The sequence below is a fragment of the Bicyclus anynana genome, chromosome 11 (assembly GCF_947172395.1).
Source record: "Bicyclus anynana chromosome 11, ilBicAnyn1.1, whole genome shotgun sequence".
Classification (NCBI taxonomy): Eukaryota; Metazoa; Arthropoda; class Insecta; order Lepidoptera; family Nymphalidae; genus Bicyclus; species Bicyclus anynana.
The window spans coordinates 13,123,593-13,143,548 of NC_069093.1; the positions used below are offsets into that span (position 1 = coordinate 13,123,593).

At 35.1% G+C, this 19,956-nt stretch overlaps 2 protein-coding genes across 5 annotated transcripts; one reads left to right on the plus strand and one right to left on the minus strand.

Moving 5' to 3' along the window:
- Positions 1-603: 603 nt before the first annotated feature.
- LOC112055917 (uncharacterized) lies at positions 604-12,508 on the minus strand. 4 transcript variants are annotated; one of them, XM_052884292.1, is made up of 11 exons: positions 12,378-12,508; positions 8,103-8,307; positions 7,362-7,482; positions 6,886-7,071; positions 6,220-6,324; positions 5,758-5,910; positions 5,028-5,195; positions 4,281-4,487; positions 3,635-3,757; positions 2,343-2,461; positions 605-809 (listed from the first exon to the last, which is right to left on the minus strand). In XM_052884292.1, exons 1-11 carry the CDS (start codon positions 12,391-12,393, stop codon positions 644-646), a joined length of 1,569 nt encoding a protein of 522 aa, XP_052740252.1. In that variant the 5' UTR covers positions 12,394-12,508; the 3' UTR covers positions 605-643. The 4 variants fall into 4 exon arrangements, with proteins under 4 accessions (XP_052740254.1, XP_052740252.1, XP_052740255.1 ...); XM_052884294.1 differs by lacking the exon at positions 3,635-3,757 and having other exon boundaries at positions 604-809; XM_052884295.1 differs by lacking the exon at positions 5,028-5,195.
- On the plus strand, positions 9,472-19,946 carry LOC112055910 (neprilysin-4). The gene is made up of 13 exons (XM_024096208.2): positions 9,472-10,363; positions 11,560-11,712; positions 12,356-12,495; positions 12,985-13,153; positions 13,379-14,229; positions 14,311-14,461; positions 14,605-14,791; positions 15,012-15,130; positions 15,599-15,991; positions 16,673-16,845; positions 17,492-17,676; positions 18,246-18,389; positions 19,046-19,946. The coding sequence occupies exons 1-13, from the start codon at positions 9,942-9,944 to the stop codon at positions 19,220-19,222; spliced, it is 3,264 nt and encodes a 1,087-aa protein (XP_023951976.2). The 5' UTR covers positions 9,472-9,941; the 3' UTR covers positions 19,223-19,946.
- Positions 19,947-19,956: the final 10 nt, after the last annotated feature.

The window sequence follows — 19,956 nt, forward strand, 5'->3', positions numbered from 1 at the left end:
TAACTGTGCTTCTCTAAAGTACTAGAAGTTACAACACTTTTGGATGCTAATATCTTTTGAGTTTGACGATGGCGATGTGACTGTCATTAGGGGGCTGATGATGAAGACCAAGGTCAATTAAGGGAACCCCTTAACGGTTTACGGTAGCTACCCTGTGCTTGGGCTTGATTAATTTGTATTGCTGAGAATTGTGTACCAAGATGGGTTGTGACTGTCATTAGGGATCTGATGTGTTCGTTTGAGATGAAACTTTATACTAAAAATGGAAAAATAATAAAAATTTTAATAAAAAAATACAACCGACTTCAAAACCTAAAAACGTACCCAGTAAACTAAAAAGCGAAAAATAACATCATAATATGTTCTAATTGCTGATCAGTATGAAGGCGGTGCTTAGCCGGTGTTGTCTTGATTTAAGCCACTTACTCCAGTGTAAAAAATCATTTGTTTGAAGGATGAAAGAATTTACTACCCTATGTTAGGACTATTAGGTTAGGCTAGGTTGATGGAAAAGTGCTGCAATTTGATTTTGAGGTAATTTCAGAATAGGTTACCTACCTTTTTGGGAAATCAGAGACGAAGAAGTAATATCCATGTGGTAGATATATTTTATTTAAAATTTAACAATATTCAATTTGGTAGGTTAATTCTCCATGTTACATAAACACTTACAAACTGGGTAGAGCCTTGTTAATTCTTTCGAGCAAAGAGTACAGTAGTGTTTATTTTCTGCTTGCTTAGCAAATCTATCGTTCATAGAAGTACGTGTATTTGAAGTTGTGACAATCTCTCTGGGTTTAGTAGGAAACCTGTAACAAACAATCAAAACGATTATTTTCGAATTTAAACTATCGTGAGTGTTATTCATATTAACTGATTATTATGAAACACGGCTAATACTCACGTGTTATTAGGTCGGAGTATGCCCGAATAGTTATAACCCATACGGGGCCCTTGGTCATGAGCTGGTTCTTGCAGTTTGGATCGTGCCGCGTTGCAAGAACCAGCTAATGACTAAGGGCCCCGCATGACTTCGAAACTAGTCGGGCATACTCCGACCTAATATCACGTGAGTTTTAGCCGTGTTTCAATTATCAATTAAAACGATCATTTGTATCAAAAATTAATTTATAACCACACACAATATATTTTAAACCTACGACAAACCTACAACGTGTTTATTGAATAAAACATTTAACTACATAATAAGAAATTTAGTTAAACATTTGTTATAGGTACTAGGATGATGTAATTTAAGTACCTAGGTAATACTTCTTATTTAGATTAAAACGTATACTAAAATAAGTCACAGAATACATATTATTATGTACACGGCTAAGTTAGATTATTTACTCGTCTATGTGTTTATTTTAACAGTGGCGTAGCGTGGGTTTTCGTCGCCCGAGGACAACTGAAAATTCGTCCTCGTCCCCCAATTTAATTTGTACCTACATGGGTTAAAATACTTTTTATTAACCTCTCCACTGTGTCGTCGGATTTCTAAGTGCACCAACTGTGGAGCCATCTTTAAAAGTCGAGCGTTCCAAGGTCACGCGTGTTTAAAACGCCCGATTACATTAAAATGTACTATAGGAGCTATTTAAATATATTTTTTTGTTGGAATTGTTATTAAACAAGCTAATTTTAATTAATAAATGTAATAATGCAGTAAAAACAAGTAATTTTCAATAAAATTTTGAAATCCGAACGCGCGATAGTTGCCCGACTGTCGCACAAAACGCGCTATAATTTAAATTTTTACCTTTATTTCTAGATTGTCTTTGGTTTTTTACTTTTTCTATACATTATTTTACTCTACCAAAGAATAAAACACTCCTAATGTACAAAGATTAAAAAAAAATATGATTTTGAAATCCTCGTCTGTAGACCGCGCTCCTAGAGCGCGGTTTTAAAAACTGTCAGTACTAATCACAGACGTGTTTTGTACAGGTTATGAGTGATTATATGCCATCCTTGTTCTTTTTACTACATGTGAAATAAGTTAGAGTGTGACAAGAATAGGTTAAAACAACAAAAAAAAGGTCAAAATGATATGAGTATGAAATCAATCTTTAGAAGCTTGATCCACACACAGGTGTTTCAAAATCAATCTTCTCAAGCGTGATACACACACGAGGATTTAATTAAAGTATTTTAAAGGGTTAAAATACTTTATTACAAGTAGGTATTTGGACTTAATAATATCGTTGAATAAAGACTTTATTAAACGAGCCAAAATAACATATTGGAACTTATTGAAAATCAATCCTCCGTCCATCGATCGTCCTCCGTCGCTACGCCAGTAGGTACTATTTATTTTTAAGTATCTACTTCTTACTTACTTCTGTGTAGGGTCCATTATAAGTGCTTTCTTGAGCGGTATTTTTACTGTTTTAGACACCGTTGGACCTGGGAACGTGTCTGTTGTCATCGCAAGTATTCCTCCTTTTTTAACCGGTATCTGAGAAAGATTTTTTATTAAAAAAATTTTTCTTATGACAGTCAGACAGTTGTGGGTCTTTCATTCATCGCTACACGCCGCTCGGCCCGCGCGTAACATCGGGAGTGTTACGAACGAAGTTGCCAAGTTATAGATGATTATTGTCACCTTAGCTAATAACAATCTATACTTATAATAAATCTGTGGAGAGGTCAATTCTGTACATGAAATATATTTCCAAAATAACTATCAGGGGGTGATTAGTGATCGATACTGATGCCAAAAATGCAATCAGTAAAATTTTTGTCTGTCTGTCTGTCTGTCTGTCTGTCTGTATGTTCTTTATAGAAACAAAAACTACTGGACGGATTTTAACGAAACTTGGTACAATTATTCTACATACTCCTGGGCAGGTTATAGTATACTTTTTATTACGCTACGATCAATAGGAACAGAGCAGTTTAGAGAAATGTTGAGAAAACGGGAGAAGTCCTCAATTTTTTAAGCTTCCGTCGCGTGTACAGCCTTAATGGTTAAAGCTACATAGAAATCATGTATGACGAAAATGTTCTCCTTAAAATTATCTATAAAAACACAACAGCATATATATGTCTATCTTTTATGGTTGACTCACAATAGCACGTGTAACTCCCGATAGCTTAGCAGTTCGGAGCTTTCTAATTAAATTTGTCTACTCTTATGTTTATAACACTCATCACTCATCCCTTACTAAAAAAGTTAACATTATTACCTATTCAATAAAAAAAGAATCATATAAATCGGTAAAGAAACGCCAAAGTTATACAAGAAATACGCTAAGCCATCGCGCGTGCATACTAATTCATGCTGTATGGATTATTTTTGTGTAACGGTTGCCGCGCTCGACGCGACTCGCGGGGGGGGGGGGGAAAAAATAAAGAAGTAGGGTAGGGTAGGGGTAGTGTAGGGTAGGGGTAGGGTTGGGGTAGAGTAGGGTTAGGGTAGGGTAGGAGTAGTGTAGGGTAGGGGTAGGGTAGGGGTAGGGTAGGGTAGGGGTAGTTGAAAGTTTACAACGACTTTCACGCGGGCGAAGTCGCGGGCGTCCGCTAGTTGTTCATAAATTTTTAACTATAATTATACCGGTATATTAAGAAATAAATCGTAAATTGTATTTTTATCTATTATATCTACGACTCTACGGAAAATAGATCTTACTTGTATTTGGTTACAATTTTTGCTTATTTTCAGAACGTTTCTACACCATTTCCATACGTTTTCGTCAGCGGCACCACGTCTTTCTAAACGTTCGTTCAAATCATTCATATTTTGAATAGGTTTCTGTAAAATCGTTGAAATAAAAGTAAATTAACTGTTTACCGATGTATTGAAGTAAGGTAGATATTTAATAGTAAATTTTATTATTGATAAATATTCTGAAAGTTCTTAGTGTTATAAAATTCTTTATCAAACAAAATTGTCATCTTTAATAGGTATCTGTAGGTATCTGTGAAAAATCATTAAATCAAATCATTCATTCATCAGAATTTCATTCAAAACGGCCATATTGTTGTACATTTTTAATCAATTCAATAAAAATATGGTTTAGGATGTTACCTAAGAGACATCCCAAATCGGTTACTAACTACTGAGGGCGAATAATCCACGCTAAGGCCTAGTTCGGACTACTTTAATATTTTAGTCGAGGGCGAACGATTTTTGGGTGGTAAATTTATTCAAAAATTGTTCATACTCGACTAAAAGCGCTAAAGTAATCCGAACTAGGCATAAGTGACTGTCTGTTAAAGACGATGGTATTCACTGTTTATTATTTAAATTATTATAAAATCGTCGTAAAGCTTACAGTGCGAACGCGAGGTATTTTCCGTTGTTTATTCATCGCAGTGGTAAGCGACAAAGAGCAAGATTTGTTGCTAACAACAGGACTGGAACGCTCCTTTGTATGTCTAACACCTGTTGAGCTGACGCCTAAAGTCATAATTGATCCCAATTCTTCTTGGTTGAACTTCTTCAATTGTTCTAAGCCTTTGTTATTCTTAATGATATTTTCCTGCAATATAGTAAAAATAATAATTTTATATCCTCTCCGTTAGCAGGACTTGGTGGTACTCACTACTCTGACCCAATTTAGACTGGCAGGTTTACGGTGATTTGATTGTGTAACTATCACTCTCAAACAATCAGTAATTCGGTAATAATAACTGGGACTGACGCCGTACTTATAATATTAGTAGGATTAATTTTGGAATAAAATATAATATGTTTTACCTTTAATTGTTTTAAGGTAATCTAGAGAAGAACCAACCTGCAAATGCTGTGGCGAAGATTATAGAGAACGCACTCCATAAGTTGAAACTCTAGCTAAGGGTATTTCGCTCACTCTCTAAGCTGAAACTCTAGATAAGTAATGGTACTTCGCTCGCTCCTTATGCTCCTCTTGCTAAATACCCTTAGCTAGAGTTTCAACTTATGGAGTGCGTTCTCTATAATCTTCGCCACAGCATTTGCAGGTTGGTTCTTCTCTATATTACCTCAAAACAGTTGAAGGTAAAACATAAATTTTGAAAAACGTCATTAGAAAATATCATACTCGTAGTTTTTCCAATTCGATGTCGATTTTTAGTCTTGTTTGTATTTCTGCGCGAAGTTCCTCAACTAAATGTGCCCAGTACTTATTAACACGGGCACAGTCCATTAACTGGCTAGTGTTCAAATAGATTAAAATACGCTTGCTTATAGCCGAAGGAAGTAACTGAATCTGAAAATTTCAGGAAATTAAGTATTACTCGTAATTTAACTTAAAATAACAGGTTGACCTTGGAATTACATTTTTCGAAGTTAAGGAGGACGTTAAGCCCCACATCATGTGGGGATAAAGGGGGTAATTACATTCATAAACCACATTCGATGTTTACAAGTGGTACATAAAAATATATCAGCAGCGCTGTCAACGGCGCGATGACAGTGCGGCGACTAAACTCAGGTTTGCTAATTAACACAGTTTTAACGTGACACTTGCAGTCCACGTATAACCTGTCTACCTCTTTTTTCTTCTAACATCATTGACTGAGTAGGTATAAATTATTTTATGTCCTAAGGGATTTCGAATACAATAAATTACAGTGACCTTATTAGTAACAACCCGGTGTGAATATTGATTTTTATTATACTCTTCAACAGTGATTTTTTAGTAGGTATAAAATATTGTAGCTCTTCAAGAAACGCCTTTTTGCCAATATAGTATTCAAATCTATTCTATCCAAATATTGTCTCTGAAGTATTTCTACTTGTTTAAAAAATAACTTGTTCGCAAAACATACTAAATCAACAGTTTCCACGACTTCAGGTTTTTGCCGATGCACTTTCCAAACCTTTGTGCTTCCACTCTTATAGGTCATCTCCAATTCTTCCAATTTCATTTGGTCTTTCAGTGTTTTAACTGTTGATGCCCATAGTGCTAAATTAGTTTCCAACTAAAAGAATCAAAGATACAACATTAAGCATTATATTAATTTCTGAAGTTCTTACCTAATTTAAAAATTTAAATTTAAATAAATACCAGAATAAAAATTGAGATTTAAGTTGGTACCAAATATCTTTCATTCAAATCTAAATTCCTCATAATTATGTCCATGTCAACCAAACTCGGTGCATAAACGGAGTCCATCGAGACCAAGATCTTAACAAAGTCATAATTTAGATGAGAAATATAGTAGAGAAAATAGAGTTAATTATTCTAATTATACCCCCCAAAAATAAATATTCGTAATTATCCTGAAAACCTCTATTTGTGCTTGAAGAGCTGGTGACTCAGTATTAGCTTTTAACAACTCAGCCTCGGTGGTTTTCTTTTTTGCTGTATTAGTAGTTTCTTTCTTAATCGATGTCTGAAATTACATAACATTTTACTTTATACAAAAAGTTTTCTAATTACTGTAAATATTAATAATACATAATATTGTATACTGTATTATTAATATTTAGGTACATAATGTAATTGGGCAGGATCGCCCAGACTCTTCACAGGCCTCAGGGCCTCCCTGAAAAAAAAATGTTATATATTAATAGTTAAATCGCAATTCAACGCGGGAATGCTGCCTGCATGCTGGGCACCCTACCAAGGGCGGCAAACTTTAGGGTAAAGTAGGAGTAGTGTACACTACTCCTAGGTAGGGAAGAAGTACACATAAGTCTAGCTTCGCTTTGACTCATGTGTACTTCTTCTCTACCGGGTCTGCTAGTTATTTAATAAACTTAAAGCGTGAAATTGTTTTACACACACCCAAACGGGAACCATGTAGTTTTGTGGAATAAAAAGTAGCCTATGATCTGCTTTAAGATATAAATTCTCACTTTACTAAAATTCATCAAAAGCGATTCAGCGGTTTAGCCGTGCTATAACATATTTGCTTTTCGCTTCGCATTTATAATTTGGGTATAGATTTTACCGTTTCAACAATTGAAGCGGATTTCTTCCGTGGCACCTCTTCTTGGACCACTTCGCATCTCAGTAAATCGTTCAGCTGTATCTCTACGTGACTGTCGTATATTTTCTGTGCTCGCTTCAGAGTCTCCCACATGACTGGACCACCTGACATTGATAGCAGCTGCGAAAGTACTACTGCTTGACGTTCCTAATAAATTAAAATCTTTACACATTATAAAACAAAGGCCTCAGTCGTTTTTGTATATTCAAATGAACTATTAAATGGATTTTCATTAGATATTATATATAAACTATTAACCACAACTTTTTCCGTATTATTTTACTATGAACTTTTATTGGGTGGGATACTACAATTATTACAATAATTATTTGGATATTCCAACTCCATTAAAAACTTTAATCATAAGCCGGTCATAATTATATTCTAAATTCTCTGTTGAGATTATATTCCAATCTTTACATACTACACATACTAACAGGTACAAGAGACTGGAACCACTTTCGATCACTCATCATTACTTCTATAAGAGTTGACAATGGTAGAGCAGTTCTATTGTGATCCATGGGGACTTGATCGTAGCTACTCCATACTTTGGGTCTAAAATATACAAGTCAGATAGGACACCTGTGTCGAAATACCAAAATATGGTGTTGCTCGAGGAAGTATAATCGCTCCAGTTCTTTTTAAAATCTGCATTAATGACTTCCTAACCATTCAATCTTGATAGTGATAACGGTTCTTATGCATAATTATGCGGATTCACTGCTATTTTTAAGATTTTCATCACCCTCAACTAGAGTCGTATACCTAATTTATAGTATTACCTACATATACAATTAATGTATTTAAATCAAATTATGTGACAAAATTTCTCTGCTTTCATTAGGGCAGAAAATGAAAGCAAGCGGTGAGAATGCGCTGCCCAATATCTGCGAGGTGATACAATAGTGCAAGTCCCATTAAAATTGGTTCAGCTGTTCTAAAGATTAGCCCAAATAAACAGACAGACAGACAAAATATAAAACTCGATTATGTTTCGTGTAAAAAGCCTCAAGCACATGAAAAAAAAAAACAGTTATTTAGTAATCACAGATAGACACACTAAATTTTGTTTACTTATATGTATCTATTGATGATATGGATATACATAGAAGGTTTTAAAGACAATGGCTAATATTTTAATGCAAAGTACGACTGTTAAGTCATATTGAACTTACTCAGATACGGACATCACAGCATCTTTTGGCCGACAGTTCCATATTGATTTCAAAATTAGTGCTAGCGTCCAAGCACTGCGCACATCTTTCAATAAGGCTAGGATAAATCGCTTTTTGTTTGCACAAGATATTCGGGCATACCAGGATTTAGTTGCTGACAAGTGCTTGTTGAATTCCAATTTCTCTTCCCTTTGATCATCGTAACCTAGGAATTATTCCCAAGTAGTTATTCTTGTAATGCCTACTTAAGATGAATTGCTTTCATCATCATCATTATCAGCCGATGGACGTCTACTGCTGGACATAGACATTTCTTAAGGACTTCCAAACAACACAGTCTTGAGCCTCCGGCATCCAGCTGCTACCTGCAATCCGTTTAATATCGTCAGTCCACCTACTTGGTCGACTAACACTGCTCTTTCTGGTGCCGGGTCATCATTCCAGTACCTTGGGATACCAATATCAATCGGCTCTTCTAACTATGAGTTGCTTTAGGTAGTTATCTTTAGTACATATTTAGTATATAATAAAACATTTGATTTACCAGATATTTCAGACAAAAGCGAGTCCATCATCAGGCGTATTTGACTTGACACTTCAGAAAAAGCCATAATACGGGTATTTTTACAAGTTGTAATACCTATATGTTTATTTTTATATCATTAGTTTATAAACACTGTTTACAGAGCTGTTTACAATTTCTTTCTTTTTGACACTTATTGACTGTTATATTTTTTATTAATCAATGTCTTATTGATTTAAGTTTTTTTATAGCTATTATTAGCAAAGTTTCTATACTTAAAAACGAATCCGATAAGTCAAAAAATTTACAAAACAAAAAAAGTTTTTAAAAAACAATAAAAGTTTTAACTCTGCTTTACTTATGTATTTATCTTCTTCCCTCCAAATCTAAGACCCCAAAGCATTTAGGCAAAATAACTTAGAATGTGCGACATAAAAGTTTGCCACTAAGTTAATGTAAAAGAAGCGCGTAATTACCTACGTCATAACAATATTTAATGTGGTTTTGCGTCATCTGGTTTTGGACAATCGCAGAAGTTTGATGAACGTACGGAGACGGACAGAATCTCTAAGGGCGTTCTTCGTAGTTCGTATCTCGCGAAATAACACACGTGTGTGTCAGGTACAAACGTAATTGGGTTCAATCGACGAGGATGATTGCTCACAATGTTCCCGGCACACTGTCCCAGGGTCAGCTTAGCTTAACAATGGACGTTGTATAAGTTTACCAACAACTAATGTCATTCTGCGACACTGCTCGCAACAATTTATTTTTATTTTTGAATTTTACTTATTATTACCTAAAAAATTAACGAAGGAAAAAAAAATTATATGTGTATTAGATATAATTGGAAGAACTCGTGAAATTGTCAATAGTAAATATAATACCCTCTGTAAGCTATAGAGTATGCAAGTTTCCTCACGATGTTTTCTTTAATTCAATATCACGTGTTTCAAACGGTGAAGGAAAATAAAGTTAGATAAGCAAAATAAGCTTTGTAGACATAGTTCTAAAAACTAGAAATAGAAAAAGGTTTATTAGATTAAAAAATTACAACACAAGAAGTACCTACATAAAACAAAAGAAAAATCTGTATAAAAAAGCATTTTTCGCTTAAACTCGTGACCTTAAGGTATCGCGTTTGGCTGCACCTGTCAACGATTTACGTAATAGAAGTATTAAAGTTAAACTAACAACGAACAAACTGACAATTTTAATATGTTTGTATTGTAATAGCAACTACGTTATTGTGATGTTCCACTTACAAATCTCGCAGGATTTTCTGACACAGTCAGACGCGTCAGTCAGAACTTGTCATGGCGCGTGTTGACACGCCACTCCGAACAGTAACAGTAAAACCGAAAAGTGCAAATTTACACAGATTTCTATTACTTATATTAGTAACGACACTATTCACGGCGGCTTATTTTATATCGAAGCGACCGTTGGACGTTTTGGGCGATTCGTCTGATCAGTTCACAGTTAAGAACGTGCCGAGCTATACTAGATTGGAGCGATTGGATCCTGAAGAAAGGGACGTGTTCCAAGGTTTCCGAACGTCGTTTCTACCTCCCGATGAAATTGTACTCTCTCGAAAGGACCAGAGTACAAAATCGGAGTTGTATCAGGGAAATGTTACCAATGATATATTAGTTTGGGATGGCTTTGGAAATAAGCAGCGATCACCAGCCAGAGTTAAAAGAAGAAGCCGTTTTAGTTTTGCATCACAAGATTATGAGTGAGTGACATACGTATCCTAAACGAGGGTCAAAAATCCTGAAAGGACTACTCGTACCTTTGCCTTTACCATTAGGTCCGAAATTCAAATCTAATAGACACACAGAAAAATCGTTGTTAAATTCCTTGTAAACTGTAAATTTAGTAGGGCTGTATATAAGTTCTGTACCATTACGTAGATCATCATCCTCATTATTAACACATATTCGGCTCACTGTTGATCACGCGTCTCCTCTCAGGATGAGAGGAGTTAGGCCTTAGTCTACCACGCTGGCCTAATGCGGATTGGCAGATTTCACACACCTAGAGAATTAAGAAAATTCTCAGATATGCAGGTTTCCTCGCGATATTTTCCTTCACCGTTTGAGATACGTGATATTTAATTGCTTAAAATGCACACAACTGAATAGTTGAAGGTGCATGCCCCGGACCTGATTCGAACCTACGCCCTCTGAAAGCAGAGATCATATTATCCTCAGGGCTATAACGTCATTACGATACTTGCATATTATATTGCCTTCAATTGAACTCATATTACGGAAATCATTATTCAACCTTCTAAGATTTTATTGAACTCGGAAATGGTAGCATATTCACCCACAAGATCTGCTACATGTCTAGTGTCCTAAAGGTACACATTTTTTTTAATGGCCGATATACAATAATACATTTCCCTCCAAGTAGGTAAGCCTGCTAGGAGTAGGAAGTACTCGTATTGATAAAGTTATAGATGCTTCTTATTTATTTCACTTGGAGCTGTGATCTTTTTTTTGCATGTTGGTAATGTCAAATATTATTGGAGTACAATAAACATTACTTGTATGAATTACGAGCAATTTATCTTCCATTGCAAAGGATCATTAAAACTGAATGTTTATTAGAAATAAATTTCTCTGTTTCATCTATTATTTTACCCTCTGCGTTGTGCATACTCGTACACACGACAATTAATAGATTTTGATATTCTTATTAATATTGTAAATACAAATGTGCGATTGTTTATTTCACTTCACGGCCTAACTACTAAACTGGAATGCATAGATTTAAAATATACCAAGAATTAGATTTAATAACTTACAGTCATGTTGAAATAATTATCAAAGACAAATTCGCTATTTCCTCTAGTCTATGTTGCATGTAGGAATGTCCGATTCCCTTGTGTTTTTATAAACTTAGATTTGAAAATTAACTACGCAGACACGCAAGTCAAATTCCTTACAAAACTGATGAGACTAACGAACATGATGAAGGAGAAGGTGAAGGTGAAGATGATGAAGAAGAGGATGTAGCCGAACCGGAATACCAAAGCGATTCGCAAGAACAAGATGACGATGGGCGAACCATACACAGGTAATATAATCATATACATATATCGATTAGTCAAGATCTAGACATATTTTTGGTACGAATTAATTTATACTCTCCTAATTTTAATTAATGTTAGTTGCTTTTAAGAAAACGTTAGTTTTATTTCTACTTCATCCTTTGATACTTTGATTTAATCGAATGACCATTTGTATAAATATTTTGCGAATTCTGTAAATTAATAAAACTACGGTGAGTCTCTTCAATATCACTACAAAAGAAAGAAAATTGCTTATCTGAATATATTATCTTTCACTTATGTATATCTTTATTAATTTTATAATCTTTACTACGGACGCCCGCTACTTCGTCCGCGTTGAATTTAGTTTTTCACAAATCCTTCGGGAACCATGGATTTTTCCGGGATAAATAGAAGCCTATGTATTAATCCAGACTTTAATCTATTTCTACTTCAAATTTCAGGTGATTCATTTCAGTAGCCGAGTCGTGAAAGAGTAACAAACATTCATACCATCAAAAAATCTATGTCTATTCCAAATTTCAGCCAAATCGCTTCAGTAGTAACGGCAATAGAGAGTAACAAACATCCAAACAAATATCCAAACATACATCCATACAAACTTTCGCGTTTATAATATTAGTCTTTATTTATTATTTTCTTTCAAAGTGTCGTGCATCAAGATATTTACGTAGACCGTGGTCCATTGGACGATGTTGAACAAGTACGCCGGCAACCTGAACTTGAAGAAGGTGAAATGGGTTCGGCAGCACACATATACAAACCAGTCAAATCATACAGCAGCACAGGTAAATTATTCCTTTCAAACAGTTGTAGGTTATTTTCTGATGATGAAAAATATATTTTTTAAACATTTTACATTTATAAAATGTGGGAAAGAAAGGGGAAGTACTTACTAGTCGAAAATTTAAAAAATATCGGAGTTATGGGAGATAAGATATGGGAATTGTCCAATCACAAATTTCAGGCGATGCTAAGTCTACAGGGTCTGGTAATTATGAAATATCAATTAAGTATATTTTGAAAGACTAAAACAAATGCATGTATTTGTTCATTGTTACGTCATTACAAATTGCGCTAGTTATTATACACATCCTGATAAAGAAGTAGTAAATTATTGATTGTGTCTTTACTCTCATCATTCAATTAGCAACAGCTGAAAGTCAAGTTCACAAGTCAACGTACAAAACCAATCATACACAACTCTTCAAACACAATCAAATACATAAACATATTTTCTTTACTAGCTATATTTATATATTTTTTTTCTAATTTAGGCATTCACGCATTTTGGAAAGGTCAAGGTGAAAAGCAAAGTATCAGGTTAACTCAAGCAAACATAATGAAACAATACATGGATGCAGGAGCCGATCCTTGTCATGACTTTTATCAGTACGCTTGTGGAAATTGGCCTACTCTTAATCCTATTCCAGCTGATAAAGCTGGGTAAGTTACAGCAATGATTTATAAATGACAGCTTTGACTATTTATATCTATTTATTAAGCTTTTGAAATGGCCTATTAATTTTCAGCCTTAGTTTGAAATTTCAAATGAGTAATGCGTCTTATTAAAAAATATTTCTCCTTTTAGAAAAAGCATTGTATACTTCGATTAGATAAGTACTGTTAAATACAAAATTTAATTACAATGAATACTGTATTTTGTTACAGATACGATACTTTTGAAATGTTAAGGGAGAATTTAGACACAGTATTAAAAGATCTATTAGAATTCAGGAAAAATGAATACGTATCAACCAATTATCCAGGTTCACATTTAGATGTGAAAGATAACTTTTTGACTATGTCACACCATTGTAAATGTCCCAGTAAATCACTTGATTTAGACCTAGATGTCGTAATTAACACTGATGAGGTAAATTCAACAGAATATAACATTTATAATGAGTTTAACAACACAAGAAAGGATAAGTCTGAAATAATCAATCGTATACGTAGATATTTGGATAAAAAGGTAAAAGAATTAAAGAAACCGAAGTTCAAGTTACGAAAATGTGTATTTGAAAAGGAACACAAAAAGAATTATATTAATAGACATAGAAGATATCTCTTAAGCAATTACAAAACTGAGAACTTGATATCAAAGAAAAAACGTTCTATTGGTTTGAGTAAAGGCTCTAAAAGTAGAAAAGGATCATTTTTTAAAAGATTAAAAAGAATAGAACCTTTAAGTACAATAATATTTAAAGCCCAGGACAAAACTGAACGAGATAAAAGTTTGATAACAGACGATGCAGCCCTAAAAGCAAGATTTCTCTTCAAATCTTGCATGAACCATGACATTTTGAAAAGAAGAGGACACCAACCCCTTTTAGATTTACTAGATTCTTTAGGCGGGTGGCCAATATTGAAGCGTGATTGGAACGGGAAGGATTTTGATTGGCTAGAACTTATGGCTAAACTTAGATTATACAATAACGATATCTTAATATCGGAATGGGTAGGCCCTGACATTAAAAATTCTGATGAATTTGTCATTCAATTTGATCAAACCAGCCTTGGTAACCAATTTGTTTAATATTTTTTTAATTAATTTTGTATTTGTAACAAATGTAATAATTATTAATATTGGATTTATTTAGGTTTGCCGACAAGAGATTATTTTCTCCAAAAATCCAACAAAATGTATCTGGAAGCTTACAAAGAATATTTAACAAAAATCACACTATTACTGGGTGGTGAGCCTAGACATGTTAAAACTAGTGCAGATAATCTGATCCAGTTTGAAATTGAGTAAGTAAAATAAATCTCTACTTTATACTTTTGCTTATAGACATTGATTTGTAACATTTTTAAGCAGCCCTGAACTTGAAATGTCACCATCAGAGAAATATTATATTTTAAATTTAGTGCCTTCAATGTATTATTAAAAACAGATTGGCAAAAATAACTTCAGCGCCAGAAGACAGACGAAATGTATCGGAACTCTATAGACGTATGACTCTTGCAAAGATGGAGCGATTAGTTCCAGAAATACATTGGAGGAGATACCTTTGCATAGTTATGAATAGGACGGTACATGCTCAAGAAACGGTTGTACTCTTTGCACTAAACTACGTCAGAGTAAGTACTAACTTTACTCTATAAATCTTATAATTATCTGACATAGAAACTCTTTCTCATTTTTTATAAATATAAAAGTTTAATTGAATCTCTTTTCGCTAAAAGTAAAAGGCTGTTTTTAAGTTTACGTAAAGAAAATTGTTTACTAAAAATCTATTTTCAAATGTGTTCCTTAGAACTCTGCTTTATTATCTACTTTGCTATATTTTGTCTGCTTTAGCACTTAGTCCAATTGATAAAGAAGACGGATCAGAGCACTTTATCAAATTACCTGCTGTGGCGGTTCGTCAGGCATCGAGTGAACAACCTGGACGATCGCTTCCAATCTGCCAAACAACAGTGAGTACAATGATCTTTACAATAGACCATGCTAAAAATAAACCAATTTTTGATTTGACGAAAGCCATTCTGTATGTTTCTAGCTAGATTTATCAAATATCTCCCCAAGGTATTCAATATCACGAGCTGTTACTATAAAAATACCAATTTTGGAACCGCAAATTAGTGCTACATCTTGATTGCTATTACTGATATTGGACATGGATTTAGTCTTAGTTTCTTGGATAAGTTTGGTTGGTCAAATCTATCACAAAAACTGGTATTGAAGACCCGAAATAAAATTGTTTTTCTTGGTTAATTCATAACGAAGTTACAGGGCGTTGAAAATGACCTGAATGGCTTTGAGAAAAGGATGGTACGGCTGTGCATCTTTTATTTTCCTCGATTTGGTGTGAGGAATGTTACACAACAACAACTTATGTTCTAGATTCTTGGTGGGGGCACTGATAAAACAACAACTATTTCTAGATTCTACTACATTTTATTCGGCCGAGAACAAGCGCCGCCAAGATGGAAGAATTGTATATCGCAAGTCAATTCCAACATGGGGATGGCTTTAGGCTCGATGTTCGTACAAAAATACTTCGACGAAATGAGCAAAAACGATACTTTGACAATGACAAGAGAAATTCAACAGGCTTTCAGAGAACTACTGCACACCACCGATTGGATAGATAGTGAAACCAAAAAACTTGCGGGACACAAGGTAGATTCGATGATGTTGCGCATTGGGTATCCAGATTTCATTTTGAACAAGAAAGAACTGGATGAACGGTATAAGGAAGTTAGGATACATCCGGATAAATATTTTGAGAACATATTGAATATTCTTCAACACTTAACTAAAATGGAACAATCGAGGTAAGTTATTTCCGGTCAAATAAGAAAATCATCGTAAACTCGTAAGAATTTATAAAATAACAAGTGTTGTGAACCGTAACTAGAAACTGAAGAACTATAAAAATCGGACCCTTCCATTTAATTAAATTTAATTTGGCTGGTGGGAGGCTTCGGCCGTGGCTAGTTACCACCCTACCGACAAAGACGTACCGCCAAGCGATTTAGCGTTCCGGTACGATGTCGTGTAGAAACCGAAAGGAGTGTGGATTTTCATCCCCCTCCTAACAAGTTAGCCCGCTTCCATCTTAGACTGTATCATTACTTACCATCAGGTGAGATTGTAGTCAAGGGCTAACTTGTCAAGAATGAAAAAAAAAACAATCATGACCAATTTATTGTCACAGGAATAACTGGCAATCTTTGTGCACTTGACTTTTTAATTTAACAAAAGTTCAAAGTTAATTTACTACAAAAAATGCACTTAACGAGTATGCTTTAAAACATCAACGAAGCTACAAAAATATCAGTATCAATATGACTTCGTCTACGGACAAACAGACAGAGATTTAACAAACCTCGATTCGGTTTTAGTATCGTGTACTAACTAACTATCGTGTAGTAACTATCAGCACTTGAGAAAACAGTTATTTTGAAATCACAAACACACCTATTTGTATCGATATATTTATTAAACAATTCCAGAATAGGACAGCCCGTCAACAAAACCTTGTGGAACACCGCACCAGCTGTAGTGAACGCCTATTACAGCAGGAACAAGAACCAGATCATGTTCCCCGCCGGCATCCTTCAACCGCCCTTCTACCACAGGCACTTCCCTAGATCACTCAACTTTGGAGGGATCGGCGTAGTTATCGGTTTGTTCATTTTTCATACTTAGGTGATAAATTTAACATGATACGACCTACGCATCAGCAGGCAAGTGAGTAATAACTTTTTGCTAAGTAATTAATGTAGCACAATTAACATATTGAAATTAATGATGCGTATGATAATTAATGAAGCGTTTAAAAAATACCTAACGTGTATACGATATACATACATACATACATATGAGACCCTTATGTGTTCAACGATAAAATGAACACATAAGGGTCTCATATGAAGGCCTTGAAGCACTCAGCGAGCGATAAAGCGAGCTATGTCGGGGTATGTCTGCGTAATCGAATCAGAAATGAGGGGATCCGCAGTAAAATCAAAGTCTTTTATACTCGTGGCAATGGGCGTGGCATATAAAAGAGTGTATGGACGTAGAATACCAAGATGATGAAATGGCAACAAGCCATCAAGGGGAAAACATCAAGCGGGTAATATAGAATAGTTGAATACCTGCGGCTCGAGACCGTTGTGTTTGGAAGTCTTTACAAGAGGCCTATGTTCAGTAGTGGACATATATCATCATCTATCGGCTGATAATGATGATGATGATGTTGATGATGATGATAATGATAAAAGAAAACCGATTTTTTTTTTGTTTACCTGAACGTGCTTTTGTTCCTTTAGGGCACGAAATAACACACGGTTTCGACGACAAAGGTCGACTGTTCGACTGTGAAGGCAACCTCCACCGCTGGTGGTCCGACAGAGCCATCGAGGTGTTCCACCAGCGCGCCCAGTGCCTCATCGACCAGTACGGCCGGTATGTCGTGCCGGAGGTCAATATGAAGTTGGATGGAGTTAACACGCAAGTAAGAGCATTTTAGCAGCAACTTTGGTTATACAATTTTAACTTAATTCCTAAGTAGGTAACTAATATAATCATTAACAACCCATATTCAGCTCTCTGTTGAACACGTGTCTTCTCTCACAATAAGAGGGATTACACTAAAAGTCCAAAAAGATATATTTCACAAGCGTAGAGTATTCAGAAAATTCACAAGTATGCAAATTTTCTCATCCTCAACGTTTGGAACACGTGATATTTAATTTCTGAAAATGCATGTCCTGGACCGGATTCAAACCTGCACAATCCGAGTCGAGGGCAGAAGTCATATCATATCCACTGGGCTATCAAGTATTCTTTTATTCCCCCCTGAGCCGTTGTCCGAGTTTCATAGATGACACAATTAGAGTACTTTCTAACATCTTCCGTTCTTCTTGCCATAAAGCACAATTTAATTTAGATTTCTTACTCTTGCCTGAGCTACAGTGACACTGCCATTAAGGAGCCTACAAAAAGGGTTTTCTGGAAAAGATCTTAATCTCCTATTTTTGCTTTGTTTGTATTATTTAAGTGATCTCCAAAAATTTATTTCAGGGAGAAAACATAGCAGACAACGGTGGAGTGAAGCAAGCTTTCCGCGCGTACCAAGACTGGCTGCTGCACCACGATGCAGCTGATGAGACTCTTCCAGGTCTCAACCACACACACAAACAGCTGTTCTTCTTGAATTTTGCGCAGGTGAATGACGCTTCTATTCTAAATTAGATCCTAGAACCTAAGTTGTTTGATGAGGATAATAAGATTCATAATAAACCGCCATTGAGGCTTGTTTAGCTCAACTATTTAAAGAGACTTATCTAATGGGGCCTATTAGATAAGTCTGGCGTAAGTATGCTCTCAGCATGTGTTGGTATATCGTCTCCCATGGATTTCCTCTCATGAGGACAGTCAGAGACACCTAATGAGAATAGTTTTGGTATGACTGCTATCACTATTGAGATATCTTTACTGTTTTCTTTGATTTCTTTAATTTATTAGACCATATTTTTTTTGGGATTGTTTCCGTTCTACAAGATTTTTCCGTTTGTTTCATAATTAAGCTCCTTATCGACGAACTCAAATCCAAACAAATGCACGAACTCAAATACAAAAGCAGAGCAAGTGCTGTCACGGATTTTTCGCGTAGTTAGAGTAAAGAAGAAAGGCCAAATTTGGTTGTGCTTCTGACTAACAAACTAATAATGGCTAATGCTACCTAATAATAATTAATGATGATACTTTGTGTATGTGATATTCATGTCGGTCGGACAAAATTATTGAACGTAGCGAATCGTGATGGTGGGAACTAACCCCAAAGGTCTTTTAGTTATTCTTGAAAAAATATAAATTTCCAGGTGTGGTGTGGCGCAATGCGACCTGAAGCGATGCGCAACAAACTCAAAACAGCGGTCCACTCACCAGGAAGATTCAGGGTTATTGGAACACTGTCAAACTCGGTGGACTTTGCCAGAGAATTCCAGTGTCCACCTGGATCACCTATGAACCCTGTGCAAAAATGCAGTGTTTGGTGACAACAGACCTTTATGTTCTGTTAATAAGGATTAAGAAGAAACCTAAATGAATACGAGAGTAGACACCCGAGTTTTTCGTGCAATATGTAATAGGGCAAGATGAATACGCAAGAGACTAGCTTAAAAGGGTTAGAACTCAGAACCGTAAAGCCAAAAAAAAGGAATACACATTCAAAATGTGATAGCCAGGCTATTGTGTTTTTATAAAAGCTAAAAGTGTGTTAGCTCATGCTTATGGTAAGTACGATAGACACATATGCTGATTGGATCGTGGTGATCTTGGTAGGTAGCAGTTTTTAAGGGTCCAGATTGAATCGTCCAAGTTTAAAGTATATAAATTAACTATAACGGTTAAATTATTGTTTAAGCCAGATGAATCACTTTGGCAATCAATGGTTTAGGAGATGAACGTTAGAATTAGAAAAGCAAATGGTTCGAATGTTGTCGCAGAGATTTGCCTTCTCAGCAGAGAATCATCATTTTTCAAGAAAAAGAGTTGAGTTGCCTGCCTTTTTCGGATACGTTTAAATACCTAGCGGAGATTTGACAAGCTCGACATTTCCAAAAGTGTTTTTGTATTTTCCATATAGATCCGCCTTTTAGTGTACGTTAATTTTGTGTTTGTTAACCATTAAGTTGTTATAATATTTTGTTTGTAATGTTTTATTTTTAGTTACAATTAATTTGTAAGAGTTTATTCTGTAAATATAATTGTTTTAAATTTTTTTTGGCTT

What these genes read in the sequence shown, in the direction of transcription:
- LOC112055917 (XM_052884292.1), bottom strand. An exon ending in GCTGTGATGTCCGTATCTGA is followed by an intron (nt 7,483 to 8,102) that starts GTAAGTTCAATA and finishes TGTATATTTTAG; the next exon opens with ACCCAAAGTATGGAGTAGCT. An exon ending in TCGAATTGGAAAAACTACGA is followed by an intron (nt 4,488 to 5,027) that starts GTATGATATTTT and finishes ACTATATTGCAG; the next exon opens with GAAAATATCATTAAGAATAA.
- LOC112055910 (XM_024096208.2), top strand. Translation starts at nt 9,942, where the DNA reads ATGGCGCGTGTTGACACGCCACTCCGAACAGTAACAGTAAAACCGAAA. An exon ending in GATGGGCGAACCATACACAG is followed by an intron (nt 11,713 to 12,355) that starts GTAATATAATCA and finishes TTTCTTTCAAAG; the next exon opens with TGTCGTGCATCAAGATATTT. An exon ending in TTCCAATCTGCCAAACAACA is followed by an intron (nt 15,131 to 15,598) that starts GTGAGTACAATG and finishes AACTATTTCTAG; the next exon opens with ATTCTACTACATTTTATTCG.